The sequence below is a fragment of the Sturnira hondurensis genome, unplaced genomic scaffold, assembly GCF_014824575.4.
Source record: "Sturnira hondurensis isolate 20B ecotype Veracruz unplaced genomic scaffold, ASM1482457v3 Scaffold0000780, whole genome shotgun sequence".
In the NCBI taxonomy this organism is placed as follows: domain Eukaryota; kingdom Metazoa; phylum Chordata; class Mammalia; order Chiroptera; family Phyllostomidae; genus Sturnira; species Sturnira hondurensis.
Genome location: NW_028073411.1, coordinates 4460313 through 4479539, shown reverse-complemented (window position 1 = coordinate 4479539; position 19227 = coordinate 4460313). Strand labels below are relative to the sequence as shown.

The following is a 19227-nucleotide window of genomic DNA, read 5'->3' as shown; positions in this document are numbered from 1 at the left end:
CCTTCCCGACCCACGGTCCTTTGCTGTAGGACTTCCAGGAGGGAGTTAAGAAGGAGTCTCCTAGGGAAAGGAATTAGGGTGTCGTGCCTGTCCTCTCGTCATTTGGATCTTCTAAATTGACTTAGTAGTAGAGTGGTATATATTTTATTATGAAGTACATACAGGTTTATTGAAGTTTAGAGTATCATTAAAGTTGAAAATCATATTCCATTCAGTATATTGTTAAATGTTGATTTGTTCTTATAGATGAGTACATACTTGAAAACTATTACACAGTCAGTTGACTGGAATCATGGGTGTGTCTCCTGTTAACTTCTCCCAAAGCATGGAAAACTTCTGGTATCAGAAGAAAGTGCAATCATTCATTCCTGAAAGCATGGGAGAAGTGGTTATGTCAATTTTGCAATTACTAAAAACACTTCAACCAGTTTGTTGGTAAAATGCGTTAATGGTATGTTTTCGTGGCCTGGATAAGCTTTGTTATTTGTGAACCTTCATTTATTTACTTATCGCGCATGTTCATATATGTCTGCCATTTACCTGGCACTCGAAAACATTGGTGTATTTAACTGGTAATTGCAGCTCTTACTCAACTGAACACCTGGTGGTGGACAGACCAGATAGGAAGAAAAGTCTCATTCGTCTTTGTGTCTCTAGTGCCCAGCACAGTCCCTGCTTCTATTTGGTGAATTGCATTTTAGCGTTTCAGGTAGTCTTCATGGTAATGAGTTTCTCTCTTTTAGGCTACTAAATTTAGTTTTTAATTTGAGCATCAGAAATGCTCAAATTAAAAATTTATAGTCCTCTGATAGCGATGGTATTTGAATTTGCAGTTTTAAAAACCTGCATATCAAGAAACCCAAAGATAAAATCCTACGGGGCTGAGTGAGAGAGGCTTGAGGACGTCAGTGCCGAACTCTGGGGTGGCAGGTGGGTGACATTTCAGTGCGGAGAGTGACACTGAGCCCAGTGCATTCTCCTCTAAGTGAGATGAAGTCCCTCCCTCTGGTCCTCCCTTGGAAATGAATTTCTGTTTGTCCCAGGCAGCCCTTGAAGTGTGCAGGACGTTTGTACAGGGCGACAACGGCAAAGCCCTCGTCATGGTGACAGATCCTCCTTTTGGTGGCTTGGTGGAACCTCTGGCTGTGACGTTCAAGAAGATAATTGCTATGTGGAAAAAAGGTCAAAGCCAAGGTGTGTAATGTATTACTTACTGCAAAATAAACACGTGTCTATGTATCTAGTTTTTTGTCAGATGGTAGCAGATCTCAGTGAATCAGAGCACTGATAAAATATTTGACCTTGGGTTCTAATTTTTTTTTTTAAAAAACAGGCTTGTTTGATAATGCGGCATATGTTATCATCATGATACACTTTGTATTGTCCTAATTGTGTTTTTAAAATAGCTCATAGGTAAAATCTTTTTTTTTTTTGGTGGGCATAAATAAAGGGACATTTTGTAGAATAGCAGTTAATTGTTTTCGTTTTTTCCATTAAATACAGGGCTGGATGAAAGCAGATTCACAGTTCGTGTGAAAAATAATACAATAATTAATAAATAATAATAATACAAGAATAAACTGTGTTTCATGTACTCACAACTGATTTTGCCCACCCCTGTATTTACTGAATGCCCACTATGTAGGAGGTACTGTTCAGGTGTTAGAAATAGAATGAATAAGACAGCTGCATATCTCTGTCCTCATGGACTTTACATTCCCTGTCCCTGCCACCCTTCCCCAAACTCTAAGGGGCACTCAGCCTCTGGCCCAGCGTGCTGAACTGTGCCAAGATTTGGGTGGGGTAAGGGTCGAAACTGAAAACTTCAGTTTCAAGTGGCTCAGGACTCAGACTATTTTATACCATTATGTAATGAGTCTGCACACTAATTTTTTAGTTGCCAGCTTGTTAATTGATAAATTGTAAGAGCGTCAGGAGTTTGTGACCAATTTTCTCTATCAGTTGTACTACATAAATGGTGTACTTTGGGGACAGAGATGAAATGTACTTTTCATTTCATGCAAATGAAATCTAAAAAATCTAAAATGTGAGTTACAGTGCAAAGTATTCCACTTGTTTTCAGTTCCGAAGCCCTTACTGGAGCAGGTAAAGTCTGTGTTGTTGGGGAAGCAGTGAAGAGCTCTGTGGGCTTGCAGTCCGGTCCCGCCACTCACCAGCTGCCTGACTCGACCCGATTCCTTAGGTCTTGCAGCTTCATTTTCCCCTTCTGTAAAATGAGGCTACTAATACCGAACTCCAGAGGTCGTTATACGGAGGTAACATATAGAGAGTACCTAGCAGTGTGGTCAGCCCACCTCAGCGCTTTGTAAGTAATAGCTGTGTTCCCTGCCTCTCATGAAAATTGTATTTCCCATTTTGGGGGGGAACATCTCTGCCTTTACACCTACTATCGCGATTTGCATGTAAGGATCACTTTGCACACCTTTGTGGCTGGGTTTAGATAGAAAAGGACATCCCCATTGCCTTTGGAAAGGTCTGGTTGTAAGGGGCCTTCTGGTAAACATTGTTTCCTTTTGTATGCCTTAAATGGATTGAATGATTGCACTTTCTTCTGATACCAGAAGTTTTCCAATTATAGCTGTTTTATTTTTTTAATATCAATTTCTTATTTTATTTCCCCTGTTTTTGGTGATCCATTAGATAATACTCAGGAAGAACTACCCATCTTCTGGATTTTCCCCTATTTTTTTGAATCTCGAATTTGTCAGTTTTTTCCAAGCTTCCGCATGCTGGATTATCAGGTATAGTAAATACTCTGTCTGTGCATGGTTGGGGAATGTATATTATTCAGTTTAAATAAGTATTCCCATAAGACTATCCATTGGTTTTAGTAAATGAAAATACTGTTAAGTTGTGTTAAACACTAAAATTGTACTATACATAGCCTGTGGGATTATTAAAAATATAAATCCTTAGGTACCAAAATAAACCTATTAACTCAAAATCGGAGGGTGGAGACCATGATTCTGAAGAGCAGCTGGGTTTAGACCAGCTAATCTAATTGTCTGTCACCACGGGCGATTTTACAGCACCATCTTACTGGTTAAGTGAGGAAGGCAGTACTATATCTGCCTCCTAAGGCTTTAAGAACATCAGAAGGCTTAGCCTAGGCCGAGACACACTCACACTGGGGTGGAGGTTACCGCTGTCAGCACTGCTGCAGCCCTCTCTGTGCTGTCAAGTTCGGAGGGTCCCAAGGTGGGGGCACAACTCCCTACAGGTCCTTTGTGGACAGCCTCAGAAACATTAAAACTGCAAAACACGAGGTCCATCTACCGTGGACCAGAGTTTAAAATGTCGGGGGGGCAAATGAAGATCAAATAAAGCCATGAGAACTATTCCTGTAGAGTGGTACCCATCATCGTCTGTTTAGACAGCCTGTGTTACTAAGAAGGAAATGTTGGAAATATTGCAGTTTTAGTTTTCAGGAATAGTTTCAGGATCCAGGGTTGTTGGATATAATTATGTAATTTAATGTATTAGTGAAAAAAGTTCTAATAAGGTCATGTGTATTAGGATGAAAAGCAGTATTTTTCATAAAGAGAAAGCCAACCTTTGGAAAGAAAAATTAGAAGAATATCCCTAAAATAAAACAAATATTCTTTTTCATGACTCCCACCAAAGGTAGGAACACTGCTGCCCGTGACACTCATTTGGAGAAACCGATTGCACCGTGTCTCTGGGCGCAGCGATTTTCAACCCTTTTCACATAAATTAATTCCTAAAATTCTGCAGCACACTACAAAAATAGATTTTCTGACAATCTGATTAAAAATAGGTATAATTTTTACTCATGCACACCAGGTGGCTATGGTGCTGGCTGTTGTCATTTATGTGTGTGACAAAGGGAAAAGAGAGGCCAGCGTCCCTGAGGACGGCAGGTTTTAAAAGTGTCCGTGCGCACCAGTTGAATATTGTTGTCCCGGTGGATTTAACCTGATTCGTTGTGCCTCCCCTTTCATGATTTTTCTACCTTTTTTAAAAAAAAACTTATCTGGACTTACTATTGTTATCATTATCCTCCTTTCTGAGCCTTTTGCTTTCTTTTGTTACTTTAACCTCATTTTGCGGTAACTTTTTTCTTCTGTTAGCCACTTTATCAGATAAACATTTGGAAGTCTCCGCTCTTCCTGATCCTTCCCCCAGACCTTGAATTAGGCCTTCCTTCAGACATTGCCGGAGACAGTTATAAACCCCCAAATCACAATGCAGTAAAAAACCAGAAATCAGTAAATTTCTTTTTCAAACACTTTTCAGGTAGGAGGAAGGCAGGAATGCTGCAGATACCCATAGACTCTCCTGTGACAAAGCACTTGATAAGTGCAAATTAAAATCGTTACCAGAGACCCAGAAGCCAAGTGTTTTATGAAGGGTAGATTGGAGAGGAAGGGTGTGGTGGTGAAAAGAAGCTGATTTAGAGTCAGAAGTTCGAGCACTGCCATTCAGAGGCTGTTTCGTCGTGGGAGAAGTCACTGTATCTTTCCGGGTCTGTTTCCTTACATATAAAATAAAATGAAATGAAATGATGGGACCAGAAAAGGGGTGGCAGGTAAGTTTCACTTAGCACTAAGCCTGATAAATGAATTGGTAGTGACTTTTGGAAAATTCGTTGAGAACAGCAGACTCAGAGACAGAGTAGTGTGAGTGATTAGTGACGTCTGTCAACAGGGCCAGGGCCAGGCGGTGATGGCACTCGGCTGTGTTCACCGCGTCAGAACTAGGTCATCTCACTTACTTCACCGTGAACGTGCTCTATGATCTCTTGTTTCTGCTTCATCTGGGACATTTGTCTGGATTGGTGAAGTCAAGCGCTTTTTATTTTTTTTACGCTATCTTTTAAAAAACCATCTCATAGAAAACTTTTTTGAGTCTAATGTCATGTTTAGAAATAAAGACATTTTGACGGGACTTTCTGAGGTATGATTGTAAATTAGAAGATAACAACTGTAATTCTTGAGACTCAGTATATGATAAAACATTCAATGGGTTTGGAGTGACAAGGGGAAAATACATACGCAAAAGTAGGTTTACAGTTGTGAATATTCGAAACACACTTTATTCTTGTATTATTATTTATCGTGTTATTTTCCAAATGAACAACTGTAAACTTACTTTTGCCCCAGGCTACATATAGTGATTTTAAATGAGGTTACATGGGATATGGAGAATGTGAGTAAAAAACTTTAAGGTTGGTTGATAGAGTTGAAGAGTTAGTCCACTTGGGATCTTTTCAATATACTGAAATTAAATCGAACACAGCCCTTAGAGAGTTATGGAAGTACAAGTACTCCATTTTATTTAATCCTTGTTTCCCAGCATGAGGCCTGGAGCATAGTAGGTTTAAAATAAATATTTGTTGACTTGAACGTCTTGGTTTCCGTACAACTAGTTTCAGTCTCATGTTACAGAAGAAATTTGTGTAGAGATAAAATTAAAAGTTAGGAAGTACGGAGATTTTGTGCTTTCCCTCATTTCTATACAGTACTTCATCACATTAATCAGTTCCATGGGAGAAATTTTCTATTTGAAAATGCTTCTCGTCATCATTGTGAGTGAAATGTCAGGGATAATGATGGGAAAACGGTGTATCAGCTCCACCACCAGCGATAGGCAATTTGCAAAATTGTGTTTGCTTTACAGCACTTCCATAGGAGGTTTATTTGTGTGGATGAAGCTGTGGAATATGGATGTGTGTTCGAGGTGCATTAATTTACCCGAGCAGCATGCATTTTACACACCATATGTTTATAGTTAATTAGCACAACAAACCCGCATTTAAAAATAATAATAATCTCAATTAGGTTATGCAAAATCAAGCAATCAACCACCTTCCTGACACGTGCATTCTCTGACTCCTCGGGTAGCCATAAAGAAATTGTCCTTTTTTTTTTGCCTTCTCTTCCATCTGCTATCTATTATATTGCATGGGATATTCCATTTGCTAGAAATCTTTCTAAGATATTCTTTTTCCAATATTTGCAAAGCTTCCTAAGATTCTCTTGGAAAGAATTTTTTTTCTTATGACGCTCATAAATGTTGAAAATGTCTGTTGAATTTAATAAGGCGCCATATATTTATAGAGTACAAAGAGGATTGCAGTGGGGAAAATGACAAATTTAAATCGTTGTAAAAGAAAACTACTGAAGGTACTATTTTAAGGTGCTTTTGAAGTAAAATCTACTTTTGTATCTTAGCCTCTAATAGCTGACACATATTCACAGAATTCTAAAGTTGGAAAGGAACAGGAAACCTGGGCTAACTTCCCCAGGTAATAATCCTCTCCGTTCAGTCCACGATAGCAGTCATCTAGCTCACTTGAATCCTTTTAGTGCGCACAGCCCTACAGCCTTCCAAGGCAGCGCAGTTTATGTAATAGCTCTAATTGTTAGAACATTTTCTCGTATCGAGATAAAATATGCTCCCTAGTAACTTCTGACCATTGGTCCTTCTTCTGTTCTCAGAAGCAGTAAGGGATAAACCTGATTTCTATGCCATGTGGTGCCCCTTCAGTTATGAAGCAGCTGTCAGGTCCTCCCGGTCTTCTCTTTTTTGAATCAACACTTCCAGTATGTTAAACTCTAAGCCCTATTCGTTTCCATTACTTTCAGTGGAAATAAGCTGGTTTTATTAATGTCTCTCTTCAAATGGAGTGACTGAGTACAAGGCTTCAACTGTGACCTGCCCTCCTCCCAGCTTTTACAATTGTGCTGTGTGGACTTGTCGTACTGCCACTTACAGGCCCCCACCCCACCCCGGGGCTTTCTTCATCCTGTCCCTCATTTAGCAGGATCTCCTCATCCCGAACTTATTTTTCCCCACTGCTGAAGCCTATTTGTCCCCCGAAGATCTAGTAGGCATTGGCAGGGCTGCAGGGCGAGCTCAGGGCTCTCCCTTTAAAGGCCTCTCATTCCACGGTCATCCATTCCTTACATTTTTGTGATTGGCTTATTCAATAGCTAGCTTGTGAGCTGGTCTATTGTAAATTCTTAAGTCTGTTCCTGCTTAGAATCTAAGCAGTTGATCACAACTTATTCGAAAGTTGTGATCTACCCCTATTAACCTCTTAAAAACCTCCTGGTGTTCCTGTGGGTAATCTAATGCAGTAGTTCTGCTTTAGTGTGCCAAGGAAGCCTTGTTAAAAATGCAGATTGCTTCCCTCCCCCCCGCCCCTCCTCCCTGAGTTTCTGTTTTATTAGGTCCTGGTGGGGCAAGAATTTGCATTCCTCACGAGATCCTAGGGGATCCAGTCTGTGGGCACCGAGAGGCACTGATCTGAAGAAAGATAGACTAAGTGGCTGGGTGGATCCATAGCAGGTTTAAAACAACCTGAAAATGTGTATGGGTAATAGAGAGGTTGGGGAGGGGCAGGGGCAGGAAGCTAATAGAAATCATGCTTGTTAGCTTCAGTTTACTTCCAAGATAATCTGCTGACACTGAAAATTGAGGTAGGGATCTTGAGAAGAGGGGTAAATGTTTGAAGGGACCATCGCGCAGGGAACTGCAGTTAGGAATCGCTCTTCGTCGCCATCTTTCTGTCTGTGTCAGCCACGCACCAGGTCCTGAACTCAGTGTGTTACATACATTACATCCATTACCCTTCACCACCCCTCCAAGGTGGAAATTACACAAACTGGCTTAAGGTCACACAACAGGTGAGCAGCAGAGCCACTGTCTGGCCTCCAGACGCGTGCTTTGTCAGCTAGTGTGCGGTGGAGGGCCACACGGAGGCCGTTCTGGGACCGGGGAGCTGAAGGTGGACGGGTGGCGAATTTCACACACAAAACATGAAAAGCCCCAACCAGGCTGGCACATGTCTTAAGGTGGAATTTTTTAACACTCAAAGCTAAATTCTTGCAATTTTTTTTTCTTTTTCAAGTTATAGTTTACATTCAACATTATTCTGTATTAGTATCAGGTGTACAGCATAGTGGGCAGACAGTCGTACACTTCCATAGTGGTGCTCCCCTGTATTTCCCACACCCGTCTGTCACCATACATAGTTGTGTTCCCTGTGCTGCACTTGTATCCCCCTGGCTTGTGACTACCAATTTGTACATCTTCCAAAACCTAAGGTTTTAACTACATAATAGACTTTCTTGTAAAGTCTATTGTATTGGATAAAAGGTTAGAGTTCTCAATGCTAGGCAATGTGAATTTGTCATAACAAATTTTACTACTTTTATAATCAAATTTTACTCCCATAGAGGCCTTCCTGAGGCTGCTGATTAATAAGTAAACTCTTGCTTTTAAGAATTTCTTATTAAATATTTCAGTTTAACTTGTATCTTGGCATCAGCTTGTTCATTTATTGGTTAAAGAATCTCAAAGAGTATTGAATCACTTGAGTAAATTTCCTTTTTCCATTTTTTTAAACTTTCTAGGTAGATTATGATAATCATGCACTTTATAAACATGGAAAGACAGGTCGGAAACAGTCTCCTGTGCGTATTTTCACCAATATTCCGCCCAACAAAATAGTGCTTCCTGCCGAAGAAGGGTACAGGTACGGTCACGGTGGGACCCTGAAATACACAGCCACTGGAAACACAGGTCCGTGTCTCTGACATCACCGTGTTTTCGACATTGGCGCATGTCGTTCTGTTACTTTTGACTTTGGCCCATAGTTTTACGTTGAGTTAAATTTGGGTCACACCCGTTTGGTATGCAGTTGGTTTCTCCAAGTCCGTCTCTTCCCCTCAGGTTCTGCCCGTTGTGTCAGCGACACGTCTCCCTAGAGAATCGGCACTGTGAGCACTGCGGCTCTTGCACGTCCAAGGTGCAGTTTCTTTAGGGGACATTCTTATTCAAATATACTATTAGTTTTAGTTTAGTTTACTGGTTTTTGTTACATTTGTTTAATGTTATATTGTTACCAAAATTTGTATTAATATCTTATTCATTGATTATACTTTAATACAGTATTTTATTTCTAATTATAAAGTACACCAGGCTTTTAAAGATAGACAAATGAAAGGGTCCCGGAGCAAACTAAGCCTGAAACATTGCTGGAGGCAAAAATGGCAAAGCTGAGGCTGTCCTACTTTGGGTACAACCGAGAGTGCAGGGTCTTTGGAAAGACAGTAATGCTGGGCACAGGGAAGGCAGCAGGAAAAGGGGAGACCAGGCATGAGATGGAGCCCTCCGTAAAAGAAGCCGAAGGCAGGGACCTGTGGGAGCTGAGCAGGGCTGCTGAGCTCGGGGCAGCGTGGACGTTGCTTGTTCAGTCACGGGGTAGCGGCGGGAAGCCAGCGCGGCCACGTGGAGGACGTCATTCATAGTTATTTCAGGTCACTTTTATACGGTACTGCATGACTGCCCAAAGTGTTCATGTTTTAAATGAGGCACTGCATTTTGGAGAGCACAGAATTACAGTGTTTCAAATGAGGCACCGAACCTTTAGATACCATGGCTGCTGTGGTGAAGTTGTAGCTAGTAGCGTGTTCTGTGCACTTTTCCTGCGCCAGGCCCTTTCCTAAGGGCTGTCCGTGGACTGATGATGGCTGCTCTCAGTAACGTGCTGGACAGTGCGGTCACTCCTTTCTCTGTGCAGCTGAGGGAGGGCTGCACAGGACAGAACCCCCTCTTTATTTTTCAGAAAGGTGGGTTCACCCTTAAGTCGCCCTGTTATTTTAAATGAATCCAATCAGAAAGGACATGTGAAGTTTAGTTTGGCTGATAAGCACATATTATTCTTCCATATTCTCTATACTAGTTTTTAATTATGTTAACATATCCAATCACATATATTTTCATTCATCTAGCGGTTATCTGTATTCTTCATTTAAGAACATGATGCCCAAAACATGAAAGTTCAAAATGTGGAAAATAAAACTTTGTTATTTAGAGGTGTAGCCATATTGGTAAAAATAAATGACGACAAGGAAGGGACCACCACAAAAAAGCGAGCATAGGTGCTAGTAGGAAAGGCTGAAAGTGGGTTGGGGAGGGGCCCCACAGGAGGAGGTATCCGGGAAGGCCGGGTTGGGGAGGGGCCGGTGGGGAAGTGTCTTCGGGGATGACAGTGATCTGCTTTCTGACCTGCTGGGGCACTTTGTGTCCTCATTAAACTCAGTGTGTGTGTTCTTTGCACTTTTCTAGGTATGACTTACTTCGCAGTTTTAAAATTACCCAAATAGTAGTAACCTATAATCTCTATGTTTCTAAATTATATACAGTTTTCAAATAGGAATTTTATTAAGGATTATACTAGACAGACACAAAAATTATGAATCATTAATTCTCTTGGAATTTTCATTGAGCCCTTCTTTATATAGACCGGGATACCTGATCTGGAATGGACTTTCAAGATCAGTTAGATAAACCCCCCAGTTTCAGGGTTAAGGAAATTGGAGCCCAGCAACGAGGCACTGAGTTGAGCAGAGAAATGCATAAATTAAAATCAAAGTATGTAATTTTGAAGCCCAGGAAAGTGAGAAATAAGGAATTAATAATTTATGCAGATTTTGATAAGACATTTTAATTTTTAATTGTAGGACTTGATTTTTAATGACAAATTAAATATAATTTAAAATTGTTTTTGTAGGACGGTAGGAAATGGAACCATTGCTTTCTCTGCAAAAAGTGTGTAAAGCCTTGTAAGTATTTAGACTTAGTGTTTGACACCCTGTGAAAACATTTGAGTGTTTTTTCATCTGGATAGGGTTTGTATTTAACTGTATGTATAAAAGAACAATTAATATACAGACCTTTATTGATTTCTTTGCTTTGTAATTTTTAGTTACCAAAATGTACATTTCTCTACATCACAGAGAGACATGACTGCTGGTGCTTTTCAGGGTAGCATTTGGTTTGCCTTGTTTTGGAAGGCAGCTGTGCTCACCACTCAGCACCGACGCTGCGGGTTTATTTTGGCTTATTTTGATAGGGCTTTATGTCCCTCGGCCAGCACCCCTTGTCTGCGGCCCTCAGATCCTGACTCAGGATAGAAGGGCTAGACTTGGGGCCGAGTCTCCTAAAGAAGTTAGCTGGTTTGCAAGGGATTCCAGCCTTTCGCTTTGGTCTCGTTAGCCAGATTCTAACCAGCTATGCAAACGCGTCACCGTAATCAAAGTAAACACTGTTCATGCTTCCCTATTACAGAGGTTAATCAAATGAGAAATTATATTAAATGAACCTCTTCTAAAACGTAATTTTTTTTTACAGCTTGGATCCACTGTAGCACTTGCAATTGCTGTGCTCTTCCAGATCATTCTTGCGAGGGCCCTAAAGACGGCTGCTTCATTTGCGGTGAATTAGATCATAAACGCAGCACTTGTCCTAACATCTCTGTTTCCAAGAAAGTTAACAAGTTAGTTGAATTCTTTTATTTACGAGAAAAGCATTTTCCTTGTGTGATATGTACAGAGCAATTCACAAAAGTGTGAAATAGAGGATTCAAAAGTGCTAAGTTAATTGGTTTTTTCACTGATATGCATTGTTTGAATAGATGGGGGAGGGAGGACATGAAGATGAGTCCAGGAGCTTAGAATTTTACTGGTAAGACATGAAAATAACCAGAATATAACATGGAAAGTGACTGACTGTATCTCCTGTGGTTAATGTGAAATTACAATTTGGGGGGAGTGAGTTGGGGATTTATTGAAGGGTGCGATGTTTAATTCAGGACAGGTTAGGTGTCGACACATAGCCATGGGTAAGGCTGCAGAAGGCATCTCAGAAGGAAATGTGTAATGCCACAGTGGATACCTTGGCAAATGAAGTTATTCCTTTATTGTGTCAGACTTCAAGAAAAACATGTAGTCATATATAATATTTTAATACTTCAAGTTTTAGTTTTTGCCTTTTTCTATCATGTTTTCCCTCCTGTCACCAATATTTGACATTGGTTGTAACTACAAGCACAGTTACACCAAAGACGAGAGCATATTTAGAAAAACCATTGCTATTTCAACTGAGCTAACATGAAAGACTGTATATATATGTATGTATTTTTACATATATATATATGTATTTTTACATATATATATGTGTGTGTGTATTTTTAATAAAATACACATATGTGTGTATTTTTTAAACTAAAAGGGACCGCGCGGGCCTGTGAACCACACGATCGCGGTTCGATTCCCAGTCAGGGCACATGCCTGGGTTGCAGGCCAGTTCCCGGCAGGGGCCAGTTCCCAGCAAGGGATGCACGAGAAGCAACCATACATTGATGTTTCTCTTCCTCTGTCTTTCCCTTCCCCTCTAAAGATAAATAAATAAATATTTTAAAAAAAAAACTAAAAGGGTATTAAGTCCTCTTGTTTTATTGATACGAAAACTATGTTATTACATTTACACAACAGAATACTACTCAGCTGTAAAAAGGAAATTTTACCCTTTGCAACAGCATGGGTAGACCTGGAGAATATTATGCTAAGTGAAATAAGCCTTTCAGAGAAAGACAAGTACCATATGATCTCACTCATAGGTGGAATTTAATGAACTGAACTAACAAGCAAAACAGACAGACTCATAGGTGGAGAGCAGATGACAGCTAGTGGGGGGAGGTTAGGGGGTGAGGGATTGAGCAGAGAGGAAAACGGACTCATGGACACGGATAGCAGCGTGGTGATTGCAGGGGGGAGGGGCCTAGAAGGGGGGAGTGTCATGGGAAAAACACAAAAACAAAAATAAAAAAAAGAAAACCAGATAGCCCAGTTGAATATTACACAGGAATTGAGATCAGGATCAAATTATAGCTATCACATGACTTGTGATTTAAAAAAATATCTATCACTAATAGAAATGTCAAATTTTTTGGTAACTATGATTATATTAGAATTCTTTCTCATTTGTTTATTTTTTTGTCAGTGAAAATTATTAAGTTCCAGCCATTTGAATTGTGCTTACTATTTAAACTGCCTTTACTTTTTATCACATTTACTTTAAATATTTCCACTAAGTAATCCAGGATAGACTTGGTATATTTTTAATTAATTAAAGAGGTATATTGAAGAATCTTACAAAATATTTTTCTTAGAAATCTTCCAGAATAAACTGTTGTTCTGGGGTTGTTGCACTATTTACAGAGTAATTCTGGGTGCAGACAAGAGTTAGTAACATGACTCTGCTCGAGTTTGTGAGCCTGGGGAGCGTGGAAGCTGAATTTGCCTTTGGTACCTCATTGCAGGCTCTTCGATGGTTCTTAAATAGCCCTGGCTAGTCTGTTTGGTGGTGATACATTGTTTTCATTGAGGGCATCCATCTAATATTTTCCAGTGCTAGATATTTATCAAGTTTAATTCAAAGAGCAAATCCCTTAGGATGTGGTACTTTTGGGAAAACTGCTAAGCTCTTGTTAACAGTTACTCTTTAAGCTATTCAAAAGATGGTATAATGAAATTGGAAATGAAAAACATTTTTACAATAGAAAAAATAATTTTAATAGCTTATTTTAGCATATATAGCATAACAGATCTTTTCATCGTATGTATTTTATAGCTCTGATATTAATGGCTTTCCCTTAGTATTAATTTTCCTTTGATTGTGAACTGGAATGATGCTGGCTCCCTCTTGTGGTCAAAGCTCATTTTATCAGTTATATAAATACAAATGTAGAGGACAAATACTAGGTCAATTTAATTATAAGGCAAAATAAAACATTTAATTGATTTATACTCAGTCACTTCATCACTGTTGGAAAATTTTATCTCTGGAAAGTTTTATTTATTTACATCACAAGTGAATATTTTCTTTCTGTTTTTGTTACTGCATCCTTTAGTAAAATCTGGTTCATGTTTAGTTCCTCTTATAAGTGGATAAGCCAAAGAAAATTTGTTCAGATTTTGTATACAAGCATGCATAGCTTCATTGACTTTGCCATTAAGAGGTTATACTTCATTAAATTTGCATAATTATCACTTATCAGGACATTATCCTACTTTTTAAAAAATAGCTGGAGGGGAAGGAGGTTTATATAACATGCACGAAACGGTAAAAAGATGATTGTTTTCTTTGTTCTAAGTACTGGTAGGATACCCCTGCCCATAGTACAAAATCTAAAAATGGAAAAATTTAAAGTTGTCAAGCAAAATTTTGAATAATACTCATTTGGAGCTCCTAATAATAGCTAATATTATTTAGTGATTACTATATGCTCAGCATTTTACACACCCAAATAATTTATAGTAGAGTATATAGTATCAAGGTAATTGGGAGCACAGGCCCTAGAATCAAACTCGTTCTGCCACCTCCTCACTGAGTGATTTCATAGCCCCGATTTCTTCCCCTACAAAAAGTTGGGAAGGAGAGGGAAGGGTGATGTCTGCCCTATCTTGGTCTCCCAGCTCCCTGAAGCTGGAGATGCTCGTTTTGTATTCCCAGCGTCTGACACAGATGCTGAATGAACAGAAACTGAGGCCTGAGTTTGGTTCACCGGGGGATTATATACTTTTTATGAAGCTCCTTTCCCATGTCTTGGTCCTGACAACATCAAGAGTAAGCTTTTCCCTGCAGTTGTTGTTTAGGAGAATAAATCTAAAGATTGATTTTGCTGCATGGCCATGAGAAGGTTTCAGGTTCACCAGACTGGCAACGCCAGCTCACGCCTTGGTTTGTGATATAATGAATGGCATGATCCTGATAGTCTGGAGAAAGGGAATGAACAGACCAGCAATCTAGTTCTGCAGTAGACTGCCTGTAAGCCAGTTCAGAGCCCACCAGAAACAAAGGATCTGGGTTTTTTCTGGTGTGGTTTAGTGTTTGTAGAGGGAGCGTTCCAGCCTGTTCACTTTGAAGCTAGTCTTCAAGCAGGTGGAGGCTGCGAGGTGTGGACGTCCTGTGCAGCACTTACTTGTAGATCTAGAGGCAGGAGACGGGAGCCATGGACTTGGGAGACGAGCCAGTGTTTCCTGTCCTGCTACGTCCGTTTTCCGCCCCTGCCGACTGTCCTTTTTCTGAAGGAATGCAGTTCAGGGTCTTGGAGACTGAAGCGCCCAGTTGAGCAGTATAAATGTGGGGGGTGGGAAAAACCACCAAAAAACCCTCCCAACTCATTGGCTTAACTGTTTACCTCTATTATGTGTTTGTCTTGAATAGATTATTCTAAATCTGTAGTAACCGTCTTTCAAAGAAATTTCTTTTCTCAAAATTGGGCTCAGCCTCGACTCTGTCTCCTTGTTGGTTTAGGATTCTGTGGATTTATGCTTATAATACAGTAAATTCTTTCCCTTCTGTTTACTTACTTGGTTAGCTAGTTGATTAAACTTCAACCTAATTACATTATTCACTGTGCTCATTCTACAAAATAATTTAGCACCTTGTTTTTCAGCATTGTCAGGAAGCAGAAGCAAAGAAAAAGTAATAAGATGAAAATGGAGACCGCTACAGGACAGTCCATGAATCAAGCATCTGCTACAAAGAAGAAGAAAAGGAGAGAAAGAGTCCATCAATATCTTTGCTCTTAAATGTCTAGTGACTTGAGAATAAGAGAGATTTATAGCCCAACCTTTGATATCATTTTCTGAAAGTGCCCTGCTGGACTTAAATGCTGTCACTTTCAAAGGTGCCCACCTTTCTAAGCTACATAGCAGGCAGGTGATATTTGCTCGTTCATTGGCCCCTCGGCAGCATCTGTGGGGGCCCGGTGAGCTGCCCCTTCCTGAGCTGGTTTGCTGGCTCTGTCTCTGTGTCTCCTTTCTCTGAGTCCCTTCTCATGATATTATTTTAGCCTCTTTTATCTGACAAGTGGGTGTATAGCATTCTTTTGCAGAGTCAGAAGAAAATGAAAATGTGAAGTTATATTTATATAAGAATATGTTAAGTAAGATAAATGTTTTAAATTAAGTATTAAAATATTGAACAGTGGCTTAAACCCCACTTGTAAAGAGAATTACAATGACAGTTATTTTTAGATAGAACCTGAAAATGGTGAAAAGAATTTTGACAAGGGTTGTCTAAAGATATAAAGATTATAATGGTGGTTACATTACTATTAAATATTTATTTTTCAAGTACTTTTTGCTGTTGTCCTTTGATGGTAGAGAGGCACCAGGTGCTTGTTGATTGAACGAGGTGTTGAGAACCCGGACTTGCCCCGCCAGTGGGCCTTCCCCCCAGCAGTGTGTGTCTCCGAGATAAAGTGGCCCCGAGGCACAGGGCTTGGCTATCGAACCTGATTCCTGGGCTGACCAACCCTTCCTGTCGGCATGTCCTTGGCAGGTTATTCACTCTTTATTTTTCTTTAAATTATTGTTTCATTCAAGGTAGTATTAATATACACTTTGTACAGTTGAGGATATTGATTCTTAGGTATATAAAGTAATATTCTTATACTTTGGAAAGTTGGTAACCATGGATGACTTCAGATTTCAACATAAGAATCTACCTCTAGAGATCTCATTGTTTACTTTCACAGTGATGTAAAGAAATCAGGTGAGAAATGGGGCTAGTGCTTAGCAATAAAAAAGAGACATAGTTACCAGATCTTAGAGCCATCTAAAGGGTAGGGGCAGACTCCCAGCCAGGGTTCCTCGGTGCTCTCTCTTGGGTCCTCTGCAAGGCTGCGCAGGACTCGGAGCCGAAGGCTGTGCCGGACCGTGCAGATGGAACTCCATCACCTGACTGAGCGGAGAGATTTGTGTGGAGCGCCCAGCTCAGAGACCACATCCCTTTGCACCCCCACTGCAAACACTATGAGTGGTTTATTCCATTTCCTGGTTTGGTTTTGCCCTGCTGTGATCATGCACAAAGTTTCTAAAAGATCAGACACTTGCTTGTCAAGAGGCTGTTCGCGTAAGTTCCCCAAGGATCCTAAGTTCCACAGTAATTGATTTGGAGGCTTGAAGACCCAGACCAAGGGATGGGCAGGTCCATTTTGGGGTGAGGTCTCTCCTTGCTATGTCCTCAGACAAGCTTTCCTCTGTGGAGGGAGGGAGGGAGGGAGCTGGGTTACTCACTCTGGAAGCCTCGGTTTCTTCCTTCTCAGAATGGGGATAGCAGGGTTGCACCTCAGATTTGCTTCTGTGGCCCCGGTCCTGCTCTCGGTGGGAAGTGCTAGCAGGTGAAGGTGGCTCTGCAGCCCTGGCAGTGACCACCTGGTGGTCTAGCAGCATGGCACTGAGAACAAACTCCAAGTTCATCTCCTCATTTCTCTGCTAGATATGTGACGTTATCTACTTAGACTGAACAGTTTTGAATGGCTTGCATTTGCATAATGACTTTCCTAATTTCCAAGCACCTGTTTTAGAGCGAGTCTGGAGGCACCTTTGTTTGGGCTGAACTAGGGCCCTGTCAGTAAAGGTGGAAGAACTGCCCCCGACCTGGTATTTAAATTCCACTGGGTGTTTCAGGTAGGACTGCTGGCCGGCTGATGGGGGGTCCTCGGTGGGGCCCTGGCCAGAGTGGTGAGTACCTCAGGCGACACCAAAGTGTAAGCTAAGCTCCTGGACTTCAGCATCTCCTCCCTTGCCTCCTTTTCTGAGCAGGTTGCTTTGGTGACAGGATTGGTACCATGAGGTATGAACCTTGTATAATCACCGTGAGGGCCGCGCTCTCTGACTCGGGCCTGGATGTGCACATGGCCTGACTTTTGTGGTATCCCCAATGGCACGGGCCCCCTCTGAAACTCACACCTGGGGGACCGTGACCACTGCAGAACCGAGTCCTGACTCACGCTGGTTCTTCTCATCACTGTTTCCTTTTGGGGATGCTGTCGATTATAAAATGCACTGTTGATGTAATCATACCTTTTCAGCAGGAAAAACTCCGTTAACCCATTAATCATACATACTAAATTCTAGATGTATCTTATTTCAGAAATACTGAAATGTGAAAAAAGGTACATCGTAGAATTGAGGACATAGGATATCACTGATAACCAGGAATTATGTACTTTAAAACTTTGATACCTTCTTAGAAAGTTAAAAATAGAGGAACTGTTTATTCTGTTCTTATGTTCAACTAATACTAATTTTAATGACTTAAATGTCTTTCTTTTCTAAGAATAAACTAATATGCTATAAAAATATCTCTGGGAGGTAAAGTGTGATGGGAGATGAGGTCATTTGTTCTAATTAAACTGCAAATCTGAATATTAAGATACCTACTCACAACAGTAACAAAAAACCCTTGAAATTTGACAGGTAAAATTTTCTACGCTTTTTAGAACATTTGTCTTAACAATTAGAGCTAAATTTTGTTCAACTTCTTGCTTATAAAATGTAATGAAATTCAGAGTCACTTTGTAGGCCCTGAATGATCAGGTTATGATTTTCCTACCTTTAGTCTGATATTTAGATTAACTTAGTTGTCCAGTAGGCCCTGGGCTGTTCATTCATTCCATTGTCTTCTGTTTGGACCGTTTTCCTCCTCTGGCTGTCTCGTAAAGTGTCACGGAGCCGTCAGGTCCTGGCCCCGCTCCATTCCGCTTCTGGGAGGCCTTGCAAAGGTCCCTGATACCTGCCGATTCCTTCCCCTCTGAACCCCTTGGTGTTCTCCACCACATTTGAGGCACTTTTCATTTATTATTTTTACATGGTTATATTTATAGATTCTATTCCCCAGAAGAGTAATGGTTAATGTCAGTAACCATTTTATACACTTTGATGTCTCTCCTGCATTATAGGTGCTCAATAAAGATTTGATGAAAGCATGGAATTTTCTGGAGGCTCTCAGATGGTAGGTGTATTACTTTGCTAGGCTGCCATAATAAAATACTACAGACGGGGTGGCTTCAGCAGCAGTAATTAATTTTCTCAGTTTGGGTGCTGGCAGGGTTCTTCTGAGGCCTCTCTCCTGGGCTGGCAGACAGCCACCTTCCCACTGTGTCCTCACGTGGTCTTTCGTGTGTGTGTGTCCCTGGTGTCTTTCTGTGTCCGGATTTCCTCTGCTTCAAGGATACCAGTCAGATTGGACTGGGGCTCATCCTAATGACCTCATTTTTCCTAAGTCTCCTTTTAAAGGCCCCGTCTTTAAATAAAGTCTCATTCTGAGGACTGACTGGGGGTGACAGTTCAGTCTGTAACAGTAGGCACGCCTAAAATAGAGAGAGAACTTGCTCTCCTCTCTTGATTCAAAGGACAAGGAAAAGAGGTCTGCACAACATTGGGAAGAATTTGGAGTCACCGAGTTCTAGGAGGACTACCCTCCCTAACACAGAGTTTAAACGATGGGGTGAGCGGTGTGAGCAAGATTGGCAGCCTTCTCTGGAAGTCTTTAAACTTAAAATAATTTGACTTTCAGGGTTATTTCAAGAAAAACAAGTTG

The 19227-nt window shown here is 40.7% G+C and overlaps 1 protein-coding gene across 3 annotated transcripts in view; it reads left to right on the top strand.

Moving 5' to 3' along the window:
• The window catches only part of ZCCHC4 (zinc finger CCHC-type containing 4), a 45770-nt gene extending 29153 nt beyond the window's left edge, over positions 1-16617 (top strand). The window contains exons 7-13 of one of the 3 annotated variants that reach the window (XM_037044821.1): positions 1044-1194; positions 2662-2762; positions 8403-8524; positions 8722-8797; positions 10565-10616; positions 11185-11325; positions 15289-16615. In XM_037044821.1, coding sequence (XP_036900716.1) covers positions 1044-1194; positions 2662-2762; positions 8403-8524; positions 8722-8797; positions 10565-10616; positions 11185-11325; positions 15289-15428 — 783 coding nt within the window. In that variant the 3' untranslated portion in view covers positions 15429-16615. Of the gene's footprint in view, positions 1-1043; positions 1195-2661; positions 2763-8402; positions 8525-8721; positions 8798-10564; positions 10617-11184; positions 11330-15288 lie in introns of all 3 variants that reach the window. The other 2 variants (XM_037044812.1, XM_037044830.1) reach the window with 2 other exon arrangements.
• The last annotated feature ends 2610 nt before the right edge of the window (positions 16618-19227 follow it).